The sequence below is a fragment of the Eucyclogobius newberryi genome, unplaced genomic scaffold (genome assembly GCF_026437365.1).
Source record: "Eucyclogobius newberryi isolate DKJ021-1_F unplaced genomic scaffold, fEucNew1.0.hap1 SCAF_19, whole genome shotgun sequence".
Taxonomy (NCBI): domain Eukaryota; kingdom Metazoa; phylum Chordata; class Actinopteri; order Gobiiformes; family Gobiidae; genus Eucyclogobius; species Eucyclogobius newberryi.
In genome coordinates this window covers 2,718,179-2,743,508 of record NW_027315823.1, presented here as the reverse complement: position 1 = coordinate 2,743,508, position 25,330 = coordinate 2,718,179, and the positions used below count along the sequence as shown (strand labels likewise).

The 25,330-nt window shown below is 41.7% G+C and overlaps 2 protein-coding genes across 3 annotated transcripts in view; one reads left to right on the top strand and one right to left on the bottom strand.

Annotated features, from left to right (window-relative positions):
- Window positions 1-486: 486 nt before the first annotated feature.
- The window catches only part of tmed9 (transmembrane p24 trafficking protein 9), a 45,003-nt gene continuing 20,159 nt past the window's right edge, over window positions 487-25,330 (bottom strand). The window contains exons 2-6 of one of the 2 annotated variants that reach the window (XM_072451455.1): window positions 7,379-7,527; window positions 6,533-6,633; window positions 4,412-4,537; window positions 2,558-2,704; window positions 487-1,813 (exon numbers count right to left, since the gene is read on the bottom strand). In XM_072451455.1, coding sequence (XP_072307556.1) covers window positions 1,664-1,813; window positions 2,558-2,704; window positions 4,412-4,537; window positions 6,533-6,633; window positions 7,379-7,517 — 663 coding nt within the window. In that variant the 5' untranslated portion in view covers window positions 7,518-7,527 and the 3' untranslated portion in view covers window positions 487-1,663. Of the gene's footprint in view, window positions 1,814-2,557; window positions 2,705-4,411; window positions 4,538-6,532; window positions 6,634-7,378; window positions 7,565-25,330 lie in introns of those variants that run through there. The other variant, XM_072451454.1, reaches the window with a different exon arrangement.
- On the top strand, window positions 8,239-11,113 carry tmem216 (transmembrane protein 216). Its single transcript, XM_072452778.1, has 4 exons — window positions 8,239-8,366; window positions 9,373-9,465; window positions 10,733-10,934; window positions 11,006-11,113. Exons 2-4 carry the CDS (start codon window positions 9,420-9,422, stop codon window positions 11,019-11,021), a joined length of 264 nt encoding a protein of 87 aa, XP_072308879.1. The 5' UTR covers window positions 8,239-8,366; window positions 9,373-9,419; the 3' UTR covers window positions 11,022-11,113.

Below are 25,330 nucleotides of genomic sequence, written 5' to 3'. Positions count from 1 at the left end.
CACACACCTAATGTTATTGACGTTCATTTGAATTGTATTTTTACCAGACTACAATTTTAGAGAACCTTTAAATAAGATCGCAGCACAGTTGTTGGCTGTATAATTTAAAAATAAACTGTATAATATGCTGAAGCTGCAACAAATAATGGACTATTTGCGACTAGTCGACTAGAACCGTATGCTCCAAGTGCAGCCGCAGTGTCGTGAGTTTGGGTCCCAAACCTCTTACAGTTTACTGAATGTCCTCCCTTCTCTCGTCCCCATTTCACATAAAAGACAGCATTGTTAAATTAAAATGTCTTTCAAAAAAAAAAAAAAAGTAAAAAAGTAAATATCCTCTAGAAGCCTTAAGTAACTAAATTTCAACATTTGGTTAACACTTTTTTAAACTTCTTAATGCACAAATATAATTACCAGACTAGTTGACAGTGCTGGAATTAGGTTACAAATGAATGAAACAAATTTCCTTTTATTCCACATTTATTTAAAATAAATCTTGGTTAATAGAAACCATTCACCTTCAAACTTGTATCATCTCTGAGTGCAATCTTCACACGATCTCTAAAAAAGAACCCAAATTATAAATAAAACCAACGAAAACAGAAAACCCCTCAAAAAGAACAAAATTTCAATCACATTTTTAGATTGAGGACCTTGACACAGAAGCATAGATATTTTTAGAAATCAATATGTTCGACGTTGCGTTGTAAAAATGTAAAATTGTCAATGAATTGGACCAGAACTTTTGTAACTTCAAGATGTTTTGAGTAGAGAATAAAAGTATCTATGTAAATATATACAGGTCCTACACTTCTGCCAAAGCCTTAAGCTCGATCTCCATGTAAAAACTGCATTCGAGTCTTAAAAATAGTTGAAAAAAACAAACTCCAGCGGCCAGTAACATTTACAGCAAACAGTCACATATCTGCCGTTCGGACGAAGTTCAGTTCAGGGGCTGATGGTTTTTCAGTTCATTTTGTGCAGTTTTCCCCATATTTGCACTGAGCATTCTTTACCACAGTACCATTTCATTTTAAAGCAGAACTCTGTTTTCCATAGGTTGCATTCATGAGCTTGAACTTGCTGATGTCATAATTTCATAATAAAAAGGGTGAGGCCTGTATAACTCCATGGGAGTTTTAGGTATTAAAAGAAATATCCAAACTCTTGTTTTTCTGTTGTTGCTGTGATAGTGGAAAGCTAGCTTGTTGGCTAAGGCTAAGACACTTTTCCTCGCATGTCATTCAAGGAAAGAAAAGTCATCAGGTCAATATGTCCATAATTTGCAATAAATGTGAACGTTGCCTGCAGTGGTCTCATCATTTATCTGGTTTTCTACCACCGTTTACCTGATTTTCATATTTGTATTCGACAAACTCTGTAGGAGAAATTTGCATCAATTGACAAACAAATTTGCCATCCATTTTGTCATCTGCATAACCTATATTTTGACCCGTCTCAAGCTCAATGTAGTAATATAAAATCATTCTATGCCATTCTATATTCTACATCATTCCATCATGAGATTGTACAGTAGATCACACACTTGCCCTTCAACGGGACAGTTAGAGTTCAGCTTTAAAATGAAAAGGGAAAGTGGACCAACGTGGACCGATTTCGACCAGCCCAAGACCAGGTTTCAGAGCAGGTTTTAGCCCAGGTTTTAGACTAATTTCTTAGCCTCGAAGAAGGACTTGAGGTGTCTCATTTGCCAGATCCCAATGGCGACCAGGATCAGGGTCTGGACTATGGACCACCACAGGACTCTCTGGTTGGTGCTCTCGCTGGTCTGACGGAAGCGCTCCTCACGGTACTACGGAAAAAAGAACATTCAAGATCAAACTTAAAGTAGAACATTTGTAGTGGTATTAGTAGTGAAAACATTGAACCCGAACTCATCACGGACTCAACCTTTGACCTTCGGGTTGTGGACGAGTGGGTACATTTTTTGGCAAGAAACATGCAATACTTTACTAGAATGTGTTCCTTATATTTCTATTTGGATCAGTTGGTTGGATGTATGAAGTTATTAGAGCAGAATGGATTTATAAATAAGCACTTTGTGGATAAACACGAAATTCATAAATGTTCTTATTTCAGAGTGAAAACATGACCCATTTGGTAAATTTTCAAGACCCTATTTTCAAAAATGTATCTGTGTATGTATCTGTGTATGTATATATATCTATATCTATATCTATATATAATCTCGTGACCCCTGTATCGGGATACGCATCGTATCACGAGCGTCTTGGCAATACCCAGGCCTAGTACCAATCTACTCCACAGTGAACCAGTGGAAACAGGCTTTTAGTAGAAGTAGTATTAGCTGTAGCAGTAGTATTAGCAGTAGTATTAGCAGTAGCATTAGCTTTAGCAGTAGCGGTAGTATTAGTGATATTGCAGAGTTTAATTTTCCTGTTTTATGCATTTTGAGGACCTTATCCTCATTCCAAAGATTGAACTTTGTAGTGAATTGTTGCTATAGCAACAGTCCTAATTTCTCATCTTGTTGAAACCCATGGATCAGCAGTATTAGCAGTAGCAGTATCTTTACCCTCTGGTAGTTCTGCTCCTTCTGGATCTGGTCCACCTGTTCCACCAGCTGTCTGACTCGGAGCTGCAGCTCCGTCAGTTTGTCTTTAGCTGCGATCTCGGCGTAGTTGTTGGCATGTTCTCCAACCTGGATGTCCAGATGCACTCTCTAAAAAACAATACAAATGTGTTTTGTTAAACAACTTTTGACATTTTGTATTTTAAAGTAACCACATTTTCAGACGTGTACCCTGTACAAACGAAACAATTGACACTATATATGCAAAAGTACAATATCTAAAACTGAGGACTCACGACCCGACTTTAAGACTTTATGATTTTCAGGCGCGCTTAGTCTCTGTCATCTTTGGCGTCAGTCGCAGTTGCTTCAGTCTCAGTGTGGACTCATGTTCGAATCTCAAAGTCCACAAATTCTAAACTTTAAACCAAAAGAACGACTTGTACTTCCGGGTTACATTTGTCGCAGGGGTTTTGTGTGTTTCTTTTACTTTTTGATTGTAGAAAAACATACCGTATTTTCCGTATTATAAATCGCACCTTTTCACCTAGTTTTGGCCGCCGACTTATATTCCAGAGCGACTTATTTGTTTGCATTTGTTTTTTCCCCACACTGGTAACCGCATTTCACTTGACAACCACAAGAGGGCTAAAACCTAAAGCGACGCAGAAGAAGAATCTGCACTTCCTCTACCTCCGGAGTTTGTAGAGTTGTTTAGAAGTGACACTGAGGTTGTGATTATTTGTGCAGAGTAACAAGTGCAGAAATGTATGTACAAGTAAAATTGGAACTAGTCAAAACTACGTTGAGGCTGCGTTCACACTTTTGCAAACACTGCATCAAAATTGGGACTAAACAGAGGCTAATCCTGGAACAAAACCTGGACTTTAGCAGGTTTAAATCAGGACAAGAAAAGGACCAAACCCAGGTCTTCAACAAGGAAGATGGATGAGGTATGAACGCAGCTTTCTCTTCAGCGCAAAACTAAACTCAGTCGATGCATATTGTCTGGTGTTGAACTACTGTTTAGAAGTGACACAGAGGAAGAAGAATTCAATGGATTTAGTGATTTGGGGTAAAACTGATGCTTTGGTAAACTTGTTAGCATGTTCTTTATGCTATAGTTATCTGAATAACTGTTAATATGTTACGTTAACATACCAGACACTTACCACAGTTCTGTCTGTGCGTCATGTAGCTGAAGGTGTTAGCGTTAGCATACGTCATGTAGCTGAAGGTGTTAGCGTTAGCATACATACACCTATTCACAAAGTTCTCTCATCTGTTATTATTTTACATTGCATTTCAAGATGAAAAGTCTGTTCTTGGTCTTGGATTTTTTTACAATAAATATCCCCCCAAAATGTGACTCACACTCCAGTGCGACTTACATATGTTTTCTTTCTTCTCTATTATGCATTTTTTGGCTGGAGCGACTTCTACTCCAGACAATACGGTAATTGAATTGCAAAATGGTCCATGGCAAATTATCAATCTTTTTGTCCAACCTTTGATGCAAAATCAGTTGCCGAGTATATTCAATTCAGACCAAAAATGGTCAGAATCACAGACATAAGCATTCGTAAGGGGCTAAAATGACCTCAGAGGCTCCGAGTTTGCCAAAGTAGAGCAAGTAAAAATGGGGGGAATATTTAAAAACATGGACGATTTGCATGGGAATGTAATTTACCAAGGCAAAGAGGTCAAACTAAAGCCGTTGCAATAGGGCTTTTGAGTGTGAAAATGAGAAGAGAACCATGACAAGGTTAAAAGTCAATTCTGCACCATCCGTCTGCTTTAATATTGATTCTGGCTTTACTGAATGAACTGCTGCAGGAGTGTGAAGCGTTGTAGTACCAGCATGCCTCCAGCGAACAGGGCAAACTTGGAGGAATTGGAGTGCAGGCAGATCTGGTGCTCTCCAGGAGTGTGCGAGGTGAAGGTGAAGCGTCCCTCTGAGCCGTACTGACGAGACAGGATCACCTACACACAACAGTCATTAGGAAGCAGGTACAGGAAGAGACAGAGTAAAGTAAGACAATCAAAACTCCTCGTCCCTGAATAAAGGTCTGAATGACTAATTTTAATTAAATGTCTGAAACACAAGATTCATACTTATTTGGACAATTTATAATGACACAACCAACAAAACAAAATTAACAGAACATATTGTTATTACATGCTTAAGGACCTTTAGTTTGGCATCTCATATTTTAGAACTAAAACATATATAAAAAAAGGAAACAAATGCTCTGCCGTTTCCCATAAGAGTTTTAGCCCCATCTACTGGCTGCAGAAGAAATGACATGGCTGCAGAAGAAATGACAAACGTTTAAGAAACCACAGACTTCCGTTCCAATGATATATTCTAGGTATCCACGCATTGTGATTTGATGCAGAAATGCTTAGTACGAGTCTGGCAATGATTTATGGACTATTAAAAAAGCAGAGAAGATTCTCAGAGCCATGTCACACGTCAGGGAAATTCTGAAAGTTTTTGAAGCGTGAAGATTTTCTAACAAGGTTTCATCAAATGAAGCTAAATAAAACTGCACATATGTTTTTGATAAGGGAATAACGTTAGAACATAGTTAAAAGCTCAAAAAGACAATTTTGCAAGTAAACTGCAATATTGGCTTTGTTCAAGTCATTATATAGTTTTGGACCAGGAGAATGTTTAAGTGTACCTTAAGAATGCACGTTTCTTCTCAAAGGTCCCATATCATGCAAAATCGACTTTGCAGAGCTTTTAACCTTCTTAGTGTGTCATTGGTGCCTCATATATGTGCCCAAAGTGGATTTTGATTGATTCATGCAGTTTTTAGCTATAGAACAGTCTCTCTCCTTTTCCTCTGATGTGCAGAAGCTTAAGCTTCCCTGTTTGAGCCAATCCTCCAGGAAGCATTCTGTACCTGTAACATTCACCCCTCCCCCTGGCCCCCGCGCTCGAGAGAAACGCTGGCTTTTAAGGCACAGTTAGTTTCAAACGCTAATTCTTTAGTTCCAACGCTGCTGCCAACATGTGCTGCTGTGTCATGTAGCAGCGCATGCCTCGGCCTCTGTTTACATTCCCACCGTCTCCACGCTAGACTGCGTCACGGGGTGGTCGGGGAACGCGCTCTTGCTGAGGCTACGTCACAAGGTGGGCGGGGGAGGCAGATCGCTCTTCACAAGGGTGGGGGGGGCAAATCTCAAACTAAGCCGTATATCGGTGATATTTTATAACTATTGTGTTATGGGTGCTACACAACACTTATTATGATCAAATATACCCTTATAGTAGACTACGAAACTGGAAAAATAGCATGATAAGAGATCTTCAAGTGTCTCCATAGGGAAATTTGTTCTTTGTATTTGACCCTTTCTTCAATGCAACTGGAGCAATATTTCAGGAGCAGCAGAGGGGACCCATCGCCACATCCTGACCTAATTTATTCTAAAGGACCATGGTCCATTTCACCAAGAAAGAGCAGATTTTAATAGTTTTTTTCTTTTTGATTTTACATAGGTTGTTTCATCATTGTTTTAGCAAGTTCCCATGTTTGTGAATTCTGTTCATTAGCAATGGCAATAAACCTTTCCTGATTCTGAGGACTTTCGAAATTTAAACATTTTTGTTAGTCCAATAATAGCTATTGTGATGACTATTTTTTACTGTGTGGTTACTAGGCTCCTCTGTCACATCTGCTTCCCATGTTAGGGTGGCAGATGTAACATACAGTATGTGAGATAGATATTATCATTATAAGCTTCATCAAAATAGTAAAATGGGGGAAAACTAGGTCAAATCATCACTAAATCTGACATATAATCATATCAACAATAATAATGCAAAGACCACTCAATTTTGCCACATCAGTTTCACAAATTCAGAAAATATGTGTACTTTTAAACCGGTTTGACCCGCACTCAAATGCAACAGCTCCAGGCTTTTTTTTTTCAACCGATAAACACAATGTAACCGTAGTATTCTGGTACCTTGTCATCAGGGTCCTTCACCTCCACAAACATCCCCAGGCCTTGAGTGGCTGGTAAGTACTCCTCCTTCTGTTTGTCGTACAGCTGAGTGCGGTAGTTTCCTGCAGGAGCAATGGCAATTTAAGGACACGTTCTGCTTTTTTCTGGTCCTTATTGAACAATGACAATAATATGAAATGAGTAGATAATAATTTCACATTTGATTCAATGTAAACTACAATATTGATCTAAAATGGCCTGGTAATAGAAACTGGTCCACTGACTTCCTGTTGAACTGCAGAAGTGATAAGTGTCTCACTAGTACGAGAAGGACTAGTAGGAAATGAACAGTTGAAACATACAAAGCTGCACTAACAAAAAGTAACTGGTACTACTAGACTAGTAGTGTTCTTTGCATTATTATGGTTGATGCTAGTAGACTAGACTTGTATGACTAGTAGAAGGGATGGTGGGAGCAGAAGGAGGACTAGTAGTAGTAGCAGCAGCAGCAGGAAGAGGACTGGTATAATTAATAAAACTAGTAGGACGAGCACTTTCGTAACCAGGTTAAAAAATAATGAAAAGTGACTTTGCAGAATATGTTAATTTAACACCGTTTTGCTTGGAAAATAAACCGTGTGATGAACCTTATGGTTTAGTGATACAGTTGAAGTTAGTCTTGGCTCATCTGACGCCATGTTAACAAGGATACAGCTGCTAAAGAGGTTAAATTAACTAATCAAACAAATAGTCGCATGAATATTGATAAACCCGTGATGTTTGAGGCACGTCCGCGTAGGTTAGCACTTCAAGTTAGCATTAGCATTAGCACCCTTCTCGGCGGCTTCTTAAATTGCCGTGACTCACCGATGATCATGGTCTCGTCGGGGATCTCTTCAATGAAACATTTCTTCTCCGTCTCGCCGATGTGGAAGTACAGAGAGGACGCCAGGCCGTAGAGGAGGTTCAGGAGCAGAAGAGACGCCGCCACGCTGCTGGGCTTCATCCTGACAGACGCCATTCTTCACACCGGGAGAGCGACGGAGCATGCGCAGAGCCCGCAGTGCCACGTAACCCCACGGAGCTGCGCGCACCAATCACAGCGCAGAACAATATATACTGGCTCATATAACTTATTATGTTAAATATAATACGCAATTAAGAAATTATGAACAAACTAATTCATTTAACAATCCAAACCATCCAAAAGTTTCAGTATATTGCACATTTTACCACATTTATCAAAAAAATGTAGCAGTAGGGGCACAGTTCCGGAGCTCCTGTAGAGGGCACTGTGGAGCCGCTTTCCGGTGACGCGTCTGAATCGGTTTCCATGGCAATCCAACATGGCGCTGGGTGAGGCTGTACTTCTCGGGTTTTTAGACAGAAATTCACCTCTACCGCACGAGCTTACGTTTCTGACAGTGTTAAGTACATGCTAAAAGGTTTCATCATCTGTTCAATGGTGATATTATTTGTTAAATTACACCGGAAATAGTGTAAAGTGAGCTAAAAGTAAGATAACTAATGTGAACATGTGAACAGTTCGTTGCAAACGTCCATAGAAACAAAATTAACCTGGGCACTGTTTTGATATTGTGGCTACCGTTTTTATTAAGATTAGAACTAACAATTTTTTTCTTTGTACTTTTTCAGGAAATCAACACATTGTATCCTTCCCTGACTTGGCCTGTGGTAATTGTGTACTTATTGATAAATGTGTCATGTTTGGTGTGTTTTGTCCTGAACTGCCTTCCCCAGCTCTCCTCAGCCCCGCTCCAGATCCTGCTCTACTTAAACAAATGGTACTTTGCTGCATTCTACCTGGCAGAAATCCTCATATTCATATACAAAGGTTAGTTTTGTATCTATAGTCATTTAGTATTTTCAGGATAATTTCAAGGAGCGCTTACACTTATTATTCAATTAGATTCAGAATAAATCACAGTTTACTTAATTGAGCCCCATTTTAAACTGAAGCGGTTTTTGAACCCTCTGGTGTCTAAATAAATGTCTGGGCTCTTTGTGATGCTGAGACTCTTTAGGTTTGGCCTACAAAAAAACAAAAAAAAGCTCCCTCATCAAGAAGGCCCAGCAGAGGATGTACTTCCTAAGGCAGCTGAGGAAAGCCAAGCTGACAGAGGAGATGATGGTGCAGTTCTACACGGCCATCATTGAGTCCACCCTCACCTCCTCCTCCATCACCGTGTGGTACGCTGGAGCCACAGCCAGTGACAAACAGAGACTACAGCGCCCTCTGCTGAGAAGGTGATCGGCTGCAGACTTCCATCCCTGCAGGACCTGTACGTCTTCCGGGCTCTGGGACAAACGGGTCGGATCGCAGCCGACCCTTCTCACCCTGGACGCGGACTATTTGAGCCACTCCCCTCAGGCAGGAGGCCACTCCCCTCAGGCAGGAGGCCACTCCCCTCAGGCAGGAGGCCACTCCCCTCAGGCAGGAGGCTACGGTCCATCCGGATCAGAACCTCCCGCCATAAGAACAGTTTCTTTCCCTCTGCCGTTGGACTCATGAAAACTTCTACACCTCTGTCACTTTAACTAATTTAATCAATCACTCACTGCACTGTTCACTTTCTGCACTACATCTGTACATTTAACTGTACATTTTGTGTCCATAATAAGCCTATTTTTTTATTTTTTTTATAGCAGATTTAAATTGTTTTTCTTTTATGCAGGCCCTTTTTAATTTTATATATGATTTTTCTTTTTTTTTTTTTTTATCACCAAAGCATGTTCCTATGTTTTCTGTTCATTCTGTTCATTGACAATGGCAATAAACCTTTTCTGATTCTGATGAAAATATGTATGTCTTTTTAATTCTTCTTCCTATATTCTTGCAGGCATTCTGCTCCCATATCCAACTGATAACCTGGTTCTGGACGTGGTCATGCTGGCGCTATTCCTCGGTTTGGAGACACTCCGAATCTTCTATGGTAAAATACTTTTCATACTTATTATTTGAGAAGAAATGCACCCATCAAGCTTTTTCAGTTCCAATGTCAATATTATGCCTCTGGTATCAATTCAGGCCCTGGTCATTTCTAATTTCAGCTGCATAAAATAACTAGACAATTTGCAATGGCTGAAGCTATTGCTAGAGTGTCTCCCCCCTCTCTCTCTCTCTCTCTCTCTCTCTCTCTCTCTCTCTCTCTCTCTCTCTCTCTCTCTCTCTCTCTCTCTCTCTCTCTCTCTCTCTCTCTCTCTCTCTCTCTCTCTCTCTCTCTCTCTCTCTCTCTCTCTCTCTCTGTCTGTCTCTCTCTCCGTCACAAAAGTCTAAAGAATAAAGCCTAAAGAATTATGCAGATAATGCCCCATTTATTACACTGGGGAAAAAGTACTAATACTTTTGAAAATTCTGCAAAAAGTACAAGTTGTTCAAATGTCAAAAGTAATAGCACACGTACTACTGTGAAAGCGATCGTAATGAGGTATAACATGTTGAAATCGGTTGAAGCTGGCTAAATGGAAAATCATGGCAAAATATAATAAATTGTAGAACATATAGTGTCTGCGTGACATCATCACAGAGACACTCATTGACACTTAATGGAAGAGTATTGTATTTGCTCCTTTAAAATGCTGATGCACCTAATTATTTTCATAAACATCATTCATTTTAATTTGTTATCTCGTCACATTTATCAAGACTTGGCCTAAAGTTGAACCAGTATATGGGAACTATTTCCTGGTGTATTGTTTTGTACTGGATTGGTCCTAGTAACTGATACCTTTATTTAGGAGCGGGTGATATTTACAAAGTTATTTTTGCTGTATCTCAATAGTGCACAAGATGTGAATGAACCATAAAATGAACCATAAAAGTGCATACAATATATAATTATACCTTTCTTTTGGAGATTAAACTTTTAGTGATTCATTTTGATTTAATTGTTAAATTGTTTTAATTATATGATGATATACTCAATATGAATTAACTGTTATCTGTTGTTCAAAACCCTCTACCTAATACTGATTTCTATTGGTCAAGTTAAAACTTCAAATACAAAGGACGGGTTGAGAGTGGAAGACTAAAAAGAGGACAAGCTCAAAACACAAGACTGTTTCAGACATTTTCTTTTCTTGGAACCCTGATGTAGTCCTAATCCTGCTTTAGACCTGATTTATCCTCATGATAATCCTAATTTAGCCTCATTCATATACATATTTCTGACTGAACCCATATTTATTGTCATTTTCCAGGCGAGAAAGGGAACCTCTGTGAGCGCCCCTTATCCTCGTGTGTGTCTGTGTTCATCCTGTTCCCCTGCGCCGCTCTGTCCGTCTACTACCTGCTGCTCCAGACCTTTGTGCTGCGCCTGGAATTCATCCTCAATGCCATCCTTCTGTGTTTCTACTGTGCCGAGTTTGTGCTGGGCGTCATCGCATTGTCCACGTTCTCAAGGTAAGACGGGAGCAGAAAACACAGAGGAGAGGGTCAGAAAGATTTGTAATTGATTGATATTTTTCTTCCAGGTCCAGAGTGTACTGAAAATCTGTTACAACAAAGATGTTCTTTGAAGAGAACCGTGTAAATATATTTTGATGGTTTGACTTTTAAACTACCGGTATTTTGTCTGTTTTTATATTAAAAAAAGAAGTTTAGTAATAATTTGTTTTTGTCTTTTGCTTAATGAGAATCAAAAATGGGTTTAAACAACTTTGGTTAGTCCTGGTAAATCTTGCAAATCCTGTTTTTAGACCTTGTTTTATCCCATTGTAGATCTGCTTTAGATCTACCTTAGTCCTTGTTTTATTCCTTGTTTTATCCCATTTTAGAGCTGATTTAGATCTGCCTTGGTCCTGGTTTAGTCCTTGTTTTATCCCATTTTAGAGCTACTTTAGATCTGCCCTGGTCCTGGTTTAGTCCTTGTTTTATCCTATTTTAGAGCTACTTTAGATCTGCCTTGGTCCTGGTTTAGTCCTTGTTTTATCCCATTTTAGAGCTTCTTTAGATCTACCTTGGTCCTGGTTTAGTCCTTGTTTTATCCCATTTTAGAGCTGATTTAGATCTGCCTTGGTCCTGGTTTAGTCCTTGTTTTATCCCATTTTAGAGCTGATTTAGATCTGCCCTGGTCCTGGTTTAGTCCTTGTTTTATCCCATTTTAGAGCTGATTTAGATCTGCCCTGTTCCTGGTTTAGTCCTTGTTTTATCCCGTTTTAGACCTGCTTTAGATCTGCCTTGGTCCTGGTTTAGTCCTTGTTTTATCCCATTTTAGAGCTGATTTAGATCTGCCCTGGTCCTGGTTTAGTCCTTGTTTTATCCCATTTTAGAGCTGATTTAGATCTGCCCTGTTCCTGGTTTAGTCCTTGTTTTATCCCGTTTTAGACCTGCTTTAGATCTGCCTTGGTCCTGGTTTAGTCCTTGTTTTATCCCATTTTAGAGCTGATTTAGATCTGCCCTGGTCCTGGTTTAGTCCTTGTTTTATCCCATTTTAGAGCTGATTTAGATCTGCCCTGTTCCTGGTTTAGTCCTTGTTTTATCCCGTTTTAGACCTGCTTTAGATCTGCCTTGGCCCTGGTTTGAGATTGTACAACTGCAGTTCTGTGCTTTGGCCACTTGGAGGCACTAACACTCCACAAATCAAAGCAGATATGTCAGATGCCTTTCCATCCTCTTGTATCCCACTATTGTGTACTTGGATGGAGCAGGTCAGCTGTAGGTAATCTGGAGCAGTAGTAAGGTAAGTACACTTTATTATCCCCGTAGTCAAGTGCATTTGACCCATCCTTCATAGAGGACCCAACTCCAGATCTTAGTCTAGTCCTGGTCAGGTCCTTAGCTTGAGTTTTTTACTCATGGTGAATATTTTGGGCAGATGGTTGAAACAGGAGCCCAGAAGAAAATTGTGAAAAGTAACTTTTAACTGGCTTACTTTGTTTACCTGTGTACTTTTTATTTGTACTTGAATGCATTTAAGTGTACACTTTTACTTGTATTTTCTACAGTAATTATGTATTGTGACAGCGCTAGGAGCCGTAATTTTTGGTCGACATATTAATTAATTTATGGGTTACATTAAACAGAAAACTTTTTTCCAACAATGCCACCCTGGATTAGTGCCAGGGACATTTACACAGATAAAAGCTAGCGCAGATACAGGGTGGAGTGGGCCATAATACTTGGATATAAAAAATTCAAAACCTTTATTACAATAGTTAAAACATTGTGAAATTAAATGTGCTTCTATTTTTTTTTTTACTATTATCATTAATACAAATCCAGGCGACTACCTTCTCAGTCTCCTATTCACACTTAAACAAAAAGTAAACTAGTTTGACATAATCCAATTAAACCTATCAGAGTTGGCGCTGAGCTTGTGCGGGAGGTCGAGCGGTACCGTCTAGATATAGTCGGCCTCACCTCCGCGCACAGTTTGGGCTCTGGAACCCATCTCCTCCTCGAAAGGGGCTGGACGCTCCACTTCTCTGGTGTTACCCGCGGGGAGAGGCGGCGGGCTGGTGTGGGCCCCACAGCTCAGCCGCCATGTGTTGGAGTTCACCCCAGTGAACAAGAGGATCGCCAAAACCTGAGGAACCTCCCAAACCTAAGTCCTTAACAGTGGTATGTGGAGGAGGCAAAGAAGCTGGTGAGAATGAGTCTAAACAAAGAGGAAGACTTGAGGAGGTAAGGATGGGGCAAAGGAAGAGTTCCGATGAGTTTCCAATCCTATAAAATACATAATACATCCATTTTGGAGAATGAATACCCAATATGAAGTAATTAGAAGGTTATAGTTTAAATGTTACATGTGATTTAGAGGACAAACCATGCTTGCAGAGATTTACGTGAGCGAGCCACCGCACTAACCCGGGAGGTGTACCGATGTCCTTTAAGTAGGACTGGTGTGGACATGTCCTTCACCAATGTTGAGCTGTACTACTTCAAACATTTAGAACAACTACTCTTAAATAGCTGTCTTTTGCACATGCAACTGGTCACTTTCCATTTCCTGAGTCAGTAGTTCCAAGTGGATTCCAACCCTCTGCTGCCTCCCTTTGTTTCATCAAAGAAGGGACATGTCCGTGTGGTTCAATAGAGTGCAGCCTCCGGATCTGCAGATTAGGGAGCTTTAGTACAGACTGGGGCCAGAGCCGCTTTAACCTTATTTGGGACGCCTCTCTCACATTGTATGTTGCCTTTAACTTATATTGAGAGAAGTGTGTCGTGCTTTGCTCTGGTGCCTCACAGGATTGGAGGATTTATGCGTCTAACAAATGAGGTGGATTCTCAAAAAAGAAATGTGCCAGAAAGCTTAGAACATTAAAGTGACTAAAAGCGTAGAGCAGGGGTGTCCAAACTGTTTTCACAGAGGGCCGCATTTTGAAACTCATATGGAGCAGAGGTCCACAGAAAACCCAACAATGAAGTAAACCATTCAAAATGCTGCATTTGACATAGTTTCAATGAGTCCCCACACCTTTAATAAGACATTATTATTAAGTTTGTATGTTCCAAATGTACAGTAAAAAGTACTTTTTGGTGTTTGGGCCAATTTAGCAGGAAGCCCTAGGGCCAACAACAATTAGTTCGAGGGCCGCATTTGGCCCCCGGGCTACAGTTTGGGCACCCCTGGCATAGAACATCTGTATGGACTCATGCAGCACTTGATTTCTCATTAGATGCTGTTTAGGATCATGTGGGAAAAGAGACATTTTTGGTTTATTAATATGGATACCCCCCACATGTTTTATTTTTCTAAGATATGATTAAAACTGTATTGTATGGAAAATTGTACTTAAGGTACTTAAAATGTCTTAATTACTCATTCAGTTTAAATGCATGCGATGTTGTGGTGGTACCACCAGGAGGCGTTCGCCTGTTTTGAGTAAAGGAGTGCGCTCGTGAATAAGAGAGCGGACAGAGAGAGACACGGGAGAATGTAAAGATGTAACCATGGATGTAACACGTTGTTTTTGCCGTGACTTCTGTGAGGAATAAATGGAGAAGCACTGAACTCCGACAAAAGTTTCCTCCTCTTCTTCTATAAGTGCAACAAAATTTGGTAGAAGAGGATGGTTCAGCTGTGCTCCGAACGACGGTGAGTTCGTGAAAAAAAAAAGAAAACAAGCAAGATGGCGTTCGAGCGGCTACAGGACAAGCTAAGCGAGGCCTTGGTGCAGCTACAGCCTGAGCAGCTATATGATTTGTGTTCTTTTGCTAAAATAGACACAAAAAAGCCGTCCAAAAAGCACACGCTGATAAGATTGATAAGTGAGGAAGCGGAAAAGATCATTGAAAGTGAAGAAGAGGACGTAGCGCGCACATTTTTGCTAGACCTGATCGCAAATGCTAATGATGCTAAATCAGCTGAGCCAGCGCCACAGACGACAGCCGCAGATACTGGCTCCAGGCAAGATGCAGAAGCACTGGCGAATTTGCAAAAACAATATGCGGCTCTGCAAGAAAGTTTTCTGGATTCCACCAAAAGACTTGAAGAAGAAATGGCTAAGTTAACAATCAAAGGGACAGATCAACCACTAAGAAGTGCTACTCTGACGCCGCCTGTTGTTTCCCCGATCCGTCCACTGCCTGAAGTCACCATTAGGAGAGAGTTTAGAATTAATGGTCAGATTGGAGAGCGGGGCCAAAAAGACAAACTGTCATATTCCAACCTCATTCACCAAATTGATATGGGCCTAAAGAAGAATCACAGTGAGGCTGAGATTATTGAAGCGGTCGTCAGAGCAGTGAGTCCTGGCCTCAGTTTACGTGATATGCTGGAGATAAAATCCGATCTCACCCTGTCACAGTTGCGCACAATCCTCCGAGGGCATTATAAAGAGGATAGTTCCACCGACCTCTATAATCGCCTAATAAACCTCACTCAGGACAGTAACGAGTCACCACAGAACTTCCTGTTTCGTGCAATTGAGTTAAAAGAAAGACTCTTATTAACATCCAAAGAGCCAGACACTGAAGAGAACTACAGCCCCGACCTCATTCAGAGAAAGTTTCTTAGAGCTGTAGAAACAGGACTGATTAGTGCAGATGTGAAATATCAACTCAAGCGCTACTTGGAGGATCTGGCCGTTACAGATGAGTTACTCATCACTAAAACAAATGCAGCAGCCAGTCTTGAATGGGAGAGATGCCAAAAATTCAAAAAGCACATGAAAGAGGCCAAAGTCAGAGAACTTAGAGTGGAAGCTCAAGCAGTCCCAGAGGCAACAGTGGCAAGGGTGGACAGTCAAGCATGCTCGTCCGCTCCACCATTGAAAGTTAAAATGCTTAAACCACAGCCTACAGCGACCCGCAGTGAGTCCGAGCTCCTGGATTTGGTAACACAGCTCAAAGGTGAAATGGAGGAGATCAAGAAAGCCATACGTGAGTCTCCAAGAGCCCCTTTCAACCCAAGAGTCAGCCGAAAACGTGGATGTAAGAACTGTCAATCAGTCAACACCGGGGACCAGTGCGACCATTGTTTCAAATGTGGGAAGAGTGGTCACCTGTCACGGGACTGCAGGACTTGGAGACGACCAGGTACAACGACTGGACAAGTAGACATGGCAGCTAGTACTGTCACAACCACACCCACAGTTAATACACAGGATTTGTACAAGCTAGTTACTGACAGCATTCAGAAGTTGTAGGCAAAACTGGAAGCTAAAGCAGAGATGCCTCAGGAGAAAGAAACAGTCAGTGTCAGTCTACTATCCCCTAATCGCAGAACACAGTTGCTCAATCTGATTGGAAAAAAATATGTGATTACATGTTCCCTCAATGATGTAGAGACCAAAGCTTTGTGGGACACTGGGTCACAGGTCTGCCTAATGAATGAGACCTGGAGACAAGACAACATGCCAAACACCACAGTCAGGGACCTAGCTGAGTTAGTGGGTCCAGAGGTACTTGATGGGAGGGCAGTAAATCAGACGTCGATTCCATTCTCCGGGTGGGTCGAGGTTTCCTTTAAACTCCCTACAAACAGTGGTAACCAGGTAGGGTTCTTTGTTCCAGTGCTAGTGGCAAATGGAGCTGGGGTGGCTGAGCAGCCTATCATTGGGTTTAATGTGATTGAGCATGTCCTTAAGATGGGCATAGAACCCCCTTGTGCCATTAGTGAAGCGGTTAGTGCAGCCTTCTCGTTTGATTGTAAAAAGACAGAGATTTTCCTGAAGGTGATGCAATGTAGAGATGACGGGTTGGGGGAAGGCACTGTAAAACTAGGCAGTGAGATGGTGACCATTCCAGCTGGCCAAACCAAAGTAGTTAAGTGTTTTGTCAGAGCAGGCATACTCACAGACATGCAGGATGTACTGTTTGAGCCAAGTCAATATACTCAACTACCAGATGAGTTACAGGTGCAAAGTGGGGTTGTGCAGTTAAAGAAAGGGAGTCGGTCCATGTGCACTGTACCTGTGACAAACAGCACTACTCGTGACATTCAACTGACAGCTAAAACAGTTTTGGGACAGACACAAAGAGTCAAAACTATTTATCCTGCAAACAGAAGACCTGCTACTGTTAGCCAGGTAGTAACAGACCCCTTAATGAACAATCAAAACCCAAACACTGTAAACTGTGAAAGCCAAGAAAGAGACATTGCCGTTAATGATGCTCAGGACGTTTGGGAGCCACCAGTTCCGCTGGACCACCTCCCTCCAGCAGAACAGGAGCAAGTTAGGCAACTTCTGAGGGAGGAAAGGCAAGCTTTTGCCCGTGATGAGTATGATGTCGGGACAATTCCCACTCTACAGTTAAAAATAAGACTGAACGATCCTACTCCGGTGAAAAAGACATACATCTCAGTCCCTAGGCCACTTCATAAATAAGTAAAAGAATATTTGGAGGATTTGTTAAACAGGGGTTGGATAACAAAGTCTAGGTCATCCTACTCTAGTCCCATTGTCTGTGTGCGGAAAAAAGATGGAGGTCTTCGCTTGTGTTGTGACTTTAGGGGGCTCAATAACAAGTCCATAGCCGACCGTCACCCAATCCCCCGCATACAAGACATGTTAAACAGTTTAAAAGGAAGTGCCTGGTTTTCAGTCCTTGATCAAGGGAAGGCGTATCATCAGGGCTTCATGGAAGAGTCAAGCCGACCCCTCACTGCTTTTATCACCCCCTGGGGTCTCTTCGAATGGGTAAGAATTCCATTTGGTTTGTCCTCAGCACCAGCAGTATTTCAGAGATCTATGGAGGAATGTTTGTGGGGGTTGAGGGATGATATTTGTCTGCCTTACCTCGATGATAATCTTGTTCATTCTCAGACATTTGCAGACCACCTGAGTGACTTGAGAAAGGTCTTGCACCGCTACAAAACCCACGGGGTGAAGCTGACACCTCGTAAATGTGAGTTATTCAAGCAAAAGGTACGTTTTCTCGGCAAGATGGTCACAGAAGAGGGCTATACGATGGACCCTGCTGACATTGCCCCAGTGCAGGCACTAAAACAGAACCAACCAGCCACTGTAGGAGAATTAAGGAAGCTGTTGGGCTTCATCTCATACTACCGAAGCTACATACCAAACTTCTCCCGTATAGCAAAGCCTCTTTATGACCTCCTCGCAAACAAGAAAACAGACACCGCAAAGGAAAAAAGCAAAATACGATCAAAAACTAAACAAAATGCTACAGGCCAATTGCCCTCCTCTCACAAAATCAATTGGTCTGCTGAGCATCAGACGGTTTTGTGTCAACTTATTGACTTTCTCTCCCAGCCCCCAGTGCTAGGGTACCCGGACTTTGAGGAGCCCTTTATTTTGCACTGTGATGCTTCACAGGAAGGACTCGGAGCAGTACTATACCAACGACAAAACAGCAAACTTGTGGTGATCGCTTATGGCTCCAGAACACTCACAAACCCCGAGAAAAACTACCACCTTCATTCAGGGAAGCTGGAATTCCTTGCCTTGAAGTGGGCCATATGTGAGAGGTTTCGGGATTTTTTGTATTATTCCCCACCATTTACAGTCTATACTGACAATAACCCCCTTACATATGTCCTAACTAGCGCAAAGTTAAATGCAACAACTCAGAGGTGGGTAGCCGAGCTAGCGGACTTCCAGTTTGTGATTAAGTACCGCCCGGGGAAGGTAAATGGAGACGCAGATGGCCTATCACGTATGCCTTTAAATATGGAGCAGTACATGAGCAAATGCACGCAAGATGTTCACCCTGATGTAATGCAATGTGTGGCACAAGCAGTCAGTGTAAAATCTCAAGAAAATGAGCCATGGCTTTGCCCAGTGACCATTTCCACTCTCATTAGTGAGGCCGATCAGGAAGTCAGCTCAATTGCTCAAATAACAAAGACTGTTTTAAAAAAGGCTCAAGAGGAAGATACTGTGATAGGAGATGTTTTACGTTTTGTGGAGTCAAAACAGTGGCCAAGAAATGGAAAACAGCTCAACAATAAAGTTGCAGCCCTAGTCAGAGAAAAACACAAACTACAAGTGGGAGATGATGGACTACTCTATAGGAAAACTACATCTCGCAACCAGCTTCTCTTGCCCCAAAAGTTTCACAAGCTAGTGTACAAAGAGCTCCATGAAGACATGGGCCACTTGGGGGTAGAGAGAGTAATGACTTTGATTAGGGAACGCTTTTATTGGGCTCATATGCAGAGAGATGTTGAGCACTACATCACCAAAGTGTGCAGTTGTTTGAAAACTAAGCGTCCCAACAGGCCGACGAGGGCACCACTAAAAAATATTGTCACCACCTACCCATTTGAACTCGTGTCTATTGATTTTTTACATCTGGAAAGATGCAAAGGCGGATATGAATATGTCTTAGTCATAATGGATCATTTCACACGTTTTGCTCAGGCCTACCCCTGCCGCAACAAAGCTGCCCACACTGCTGCTGGAAAAATATTTGGGGACTTTGTACTCAAGTTTGGTTTCCCCACCCGTCTTCACCACGATCAGGGAAAAGAGTTCCAAAATAAACTGTTTGCAAAGTTACAGGAATACAGTGGTGTGCAGGGGTCACGGACAACGCCGTACCATCCCCAGGGAAATGGCCAGGTGGAACGGTTCAATCGTACTTTGTTGGCTATGCTCAGGAACTTGCCCCAAGCAGCAAAGGCAGACTGGAAGTCCTCGCTGGCTAAGGTGGTCCATTCCTACAACTGCACGCGAAGTGAAGCTACGGGTTACGCGCCATATTTCCTGCTCTTTGGCCGTAGTCCAAAGCTGCCGATTGACTTAATGTTTAGCCTTGAGACAAAAGAACAGAGTTCCTCTCACCAAGACTATGCTGAAAATTGGAAGGCAAGAATGACTGAAGCTTACAAACTGGCCTCAAAATCGGCAAACAAAGAGGGGTTGAGAGGCAAAGCACTTTATGACAAAAAGATTCAGGGCGCTGAGTTACTCCCTGGATCCAGAGTACTGGTCAGAAACCTAACAGAGAGAGGTGGGCCAGGGAAATTGAGATCATTCTGGGAAGATCGAGTGTATGTAGTAACTCAGAGGAAATATCAAGACGGTCCCGTGTATGAAATCACACCGGAAAATGGCAAAGGACGCATCCGAATAATGCACAGAAATCTGCTGTTGCCATGTGATTTTCTCCATGTGGATACTGTGGTGCCTCCCGATAAAAACTCAGGAAAAACAAAAAGAGATACAAGGAAGTTAAGCCATGTTGACACGAAAGACAGCTCAGCCGAAGAGGATGAAGACGACTGGTACGCCATAATCGGACTGCAAGCTGGAAATGACGCTCAAATCGACAGTGAACTGAGGGCTGAAGCACCTGAGTTTTATCCGGACAATGACATGACTCAAAGGGACAACAATGAGACGGATGACGACACAAGAGTGCAACTGGCAGCAGAGTACGACACTGCAGTGGCGCCAGATGACCCGGCTGGGACGGACATGGGCCAGGGTGATGTGTCGTCAGAGTCCGGCTCCAGTGACCACGAGGGTCCTGCCCACATCCCAGCAAAACAGTATCCTTTCAGACAAAGAAAAAAGAGAGTGATATTTACCTATGATACATTAGGCCAGCCTCGCCTTTCGCACGTTTAGGAATTAAAATGGTTATGTCTAGAGATAGTTACTGCTCAAAGGTTATATGTTTGAAGTAAATGAGCAATGTTTACTACATTTGTTTATATGTTACCATTAAGGTCTTAAAAAAAAAGGAGATTTCAGTGTCTTAATCTGGCAATTGTACCACATTTGGTTATTGTAGTGGGATATGACTATGTTAAGTACCTTACTCTCAGGAAAGATGCAGATACTCACTATGGTGAAAGATGCGGATGAATGTTATCGTGCACAGAGACATCTTCTGCCAACATGCAGTGTGGAAAAGGAGATACACGCTGTATTGTGGACTGTACCCAGTTTTGCATCTTTGTAGACTTAAATGTGCTCCTGACTCCTGATTAGTACTATCCTGCTTACATGTAATGCATCGCTGCCAAATGTGGACTGTTTATATAATGTGCTTTTAAGTTTTATAATGTCGGGTCGACATTTCATTTTTGAGGGGAGAGTGTGGGAAAAGAGACATTTTTGGTTTATTAATATGGATACCCCCCACATGTTTTATTTTTCTAAGATATGATTAAAACTGTATTGTATGGAAAATTGTACTTAAGGTACTTAAAATGTCTTAATTACTCATTCAGTTTAAATGCATGCGATGTTGTGGTGGTACCACCAGGAGGCGTCCGCCTGTTTTGAGTAAAGGAGTGCGCTCGTGAATAAGAGAGCGGACAGAGAGAGACACGGGAGAATGTAAAGATGTAACCATGGACGTAACACGTTGTTTTTGCCGTGACTTCTGTGAGGAATAAATGGAGAAGCACTGAACTCCGACAAAAGTTTCCTCCTCTTCTTCTATAAGTGCAACAATCAGGCACCCTTAGGGTCACGTCTGTGTTGTCCCTTCTCCTTCCTGCTTCATGCAGGTTTTTAGGACCCATTTGAAATTACAAACAGCTCAAGCAGATGCTACAGAGTTTTGGACTAAAGCAGTTCTCGACATTTTCTGGTGAGGAACCTTCTTTTGCGCACAAAGCACACAGTCTATGATCAGCGACTTGCTTTGTTCAAGCTGGAGCAGCATTTATGTAGTTATCATGTGTTTAAAACAGGCTATTGTCAATAACGTGGCTGTTGCATGCATTCTCTGCGAATCAAAGTGCACTTATAGTTTATGAATTAAAAAAAGGGCTCCAAAGATTTAGATGAGTCTTATTGTGCTTATGTTGTTCGGCGCTCTTGGAACTTGCCTCCTGCTTCATACTGGTGCACAGCTGATTCATACTGGGGCATGTAAAAAAGGTCTGGTAATGTCCCTGGTTGGCTTTAAAATTTAACCCAGCCCGCTGCTCACTGTCTGCACCCGAAGAGAGAAAAACGTAAAAGGAGTGACACTTTGAAGACGCTCTCAGAAGAGACTGGAGTGGAGAGGACTGAAAGTTTGTGCAACTATAAACAGGAAACAAAAGCACAAACGTCCTGTGGGTGGTAAATGTTAAATATCAGTGATTTGATATCTCCTGTTTTGGTCCTGGTTTGAGTCCCTGTGCAGAACCCGCAATGCTTAGTTGGATTCACTTCTATCAGTAAATAAGATAAGAAGACTACTCTTCAATCAGAGAATAATCCAACCGAATAAGTAACTGGTGGGGACAAGAGAGAGCGAGCGTTAGAGAGAGGAGCAGAGAAATGAGGAAATGCGTTTCAGCAACAGTGCATATTTGTTCATATCTGAGCACAGAGATGAATAAAAAGGAGGAATAATCTTACTATTGGCAATACAGGTGAATAACACTGTTACGTTGAATACACAATGTTGAAATGTTAGTTGTGAATGTCGATCATTCTTTCCATGGCACTGTAAGATCTGTTGTTCATGGGTTTCTGTCTCGTGACTTATTTCTTGTCACTGCCATTTTGAAGACATCACCATGTGCTGTTGCTTTTTTCTGCTGTTGGTCACATAAAATTGAAAATGAAAAGGTTGATACTGAAGTTATGGGTTTTGATCTGCAGCAGTGAGTTGCTGACACAAGCTCTCAAAGCTTTCAAGAGCTCGGACCTTGTATCTGATCTTAAAATGTAAAACCTGGACGATATGAAATGAAGGTATAGCAGTGTGCCCATCATGCCGGCAGATGACGCACATCTGTACTAGAAAAACGTCCTTGTAGCTCTTGCATTTCTTGTCTGCCATTTCTGCTTTCCGGTTTGTGGTGAGGGTCCTCTCATAAGGGCCAGGTAAAGGTATTTTTCAATGTCCCGCAAATCTATGCATTATCAGTACCTTAAAATGAGCAATTATGTATTAGTGCCGTAGCCATGCAGGGCGCCGCACGCCTCATGTCACCACCCTCCATTGCGCCTCATTTCCAGTGTGGTCCGGCTGATGGTACCGGGGTCCTCCTTGTAGCCGGCTGCAAGGTTGTCATGTCCCCAGCTGGAGTCCTCGGTGCAGCTGGTACCGGGCGGGTCGGGCAGGAGCGTAATGGCTCGTCGTGGGGGGCCTAACGGGATGCGTCTTGGGTACGTCTACTTGAGGTCTAGTTAACTTCAGCCTAATGTCTAAACTTCTCTCTTTTGGTTGTGGAGATCCAACAACCCTTTTTAATGACTGATTTCTGTTTTATTTTGCTTTTATATTTGAAACATTTGCATACTGTGAACATGTGTATTTGATGTAATGTGACTAAAGATGACAAAAGACAGTGAATCCACCAGTTAAACCTCTGTGAACCGAAAAGAAATGATCTAACTTATTCATTCAGCACTGCCTCTTTCAATGAACTTACCTGTGTGTCCTTTTAGTTGAATTATTTTTCTGGATTAATCTCCAGTGGCGTTGTTGTTTTTTCTTAATTTAAATCAAAACAATATTAAAACACTCGCTTGCCACAAAGAGTAAGAGAAATATATCCAGGATAAGTTCAGCCACCTTCATAGTACAGGCCTCAGGACCCTGTCACCTGTCACCCGGTGCAGGTGCAGGTGCAGGTGCAGAGCAGATCTAATTCCTCTGTCATAATGAAAGCATTCAGAAAGTGCGCTGCAGATTAGAGCAAAAATCACTCTGAATTATTCACATTGCACTTTATTATTCATGAGGGCAGAGCCAGTACAGTCTCAAGACTTCTGCAGACTGGACAGGATCTGGGGTCTCATTTATAAAAACATGTGGAACTCTGACTAAAAGAGTAAGTGAGCAGTAGATGTGGCACATGTTACCTAGCAACCATAATGTTGACATGGGCCAAAATCTATATAAATTACACAATAGTCATAATTTGACCAATAATGCCTGATAACACCTTTATTTTGTTAAATGATTGTTTAAATTGTTGTGTGTAAATTGTTTCTACATTTTGGATGCAATGTCTCTTATTGATCACAGAAAGATTTTGTTTTAGAACTCAACTCTTCTTCCAGAAAATTCCTTGCCAAGAATAAAAAAAAATCAAATGATTCAGGAGATTAATATATTGTATTTTGGGGGAGATATGTAGTACACAATTTTGTCTTGCAAATTGCGCTGATTATCACAATCTTGCCACACAACAACCCTCAATGTCGCTAAACAGCCGATTAAGTCATTATTCCGTCTAAGGCTTCAATCAAAACGTTCCTATTTTGCATGTCCGTGCAAGCAATGCAGTGAAATGTGGCCTTTTCACACATTTCATTCAAAGTTTGAAGAGATTCCTTTCTTTGAGACACATTTCGCTTTTGTTTCATGAGGCCCTTCATTTTTGGTATCGCACTTTTCATCTTATTGTCATGATTTTGAAGTTTTTCAACTTTATTCAACAAGGCCTTTTCGGTAGGTTTGCGCTCACTTTTACAACATTCTATTTCAAGACAGGAGGTCGTACCATTTGTTTGGCTCATAATTTTCCCCCAGTCAGTTATCCATTACGTTCAAATAAATCCACAGTAAGAAACAAATGCAGCATTTCCTTTCAACAAAGCAGCATTTTCATTTTTTATTGAAACTCCATCACGACATTGCATTATTCAATCCACTCTGCAATAATCATCAGTCAGAGCGCAGAGCAACTGCACAAACGGACATCCAAACACCGTTAATTAACAGACATGTCAGTATTATTTGCCGTAAGGACAACAGCCACAGGTAAGCTTAACTGGACTCCACGTGTTTGATGCTCAGAGTGATCTAGAGTGGTCGTCCCTGATGCTCGTCTTCCTGATTTCCGAGTGGCTTGATAATGCAAGCGATGGCCATCGAACACCTTATTGTACCTTATAAGACGCGCTGATTAAAAGATAAGATAAGATAATCCTTTATTGTCCACACATGGGGAAATTTCATTGATACAACGCAGTAGATACAGAGGAAAAGGACAGATCACAGAATATAGGAAGTTTAAAAAACACTCTCAATGGAAGAACTCCTTTGTATAAACGCACCGGCGCCGATCCATACGGCGGCTGTGGCCGAAGAGCGCGGTGGGGCCGGGGGGGCTAGCTCAGAGCTAGCGCACATCACTCAATAATCCAGCCGAACAAAGTCGAAACAAGTTGAATTAAGCGATTCCAGCGCGTGTCCCGATCGTACAACTAAAGTAGAAAAAATATTTACAAAACACAAAAGATAAAGCACATAAGTGTGAAAAAAGTGTGAAAAAAAGAGCGGAGCGTTGCACCGGGCTGCCAGCTGAACAAGCCTTCATTGTTACAAACACTTTGATCAGCTGTAATCAGGCTTTTAGCTAGAGGGCCGTCTTTCCGTATTTTGGACGGGGTATTTCGACATGTGGACGGGCATTTTCGGGTGTAAGGACGGGGCAATTTTTATTAATACATTTTAGAAAAGGGAATATCATCATTAAATCG

Coding starts and splice junctions, on each gene's coding strand:
- tmem216 (XM_072452778.1), top strand. CDS start 9,420: ATGCTGGCGCTATTCCTCGGTTTGGAGACACTCCGAATCTTCTATG. Junction 9,466..10,732: donor GACACTCCGAATCTTCTATG/GTAAAATACTTT, acceptor GTCATTTTCCAG/GCGAGAAAGGGAACCTCTGT.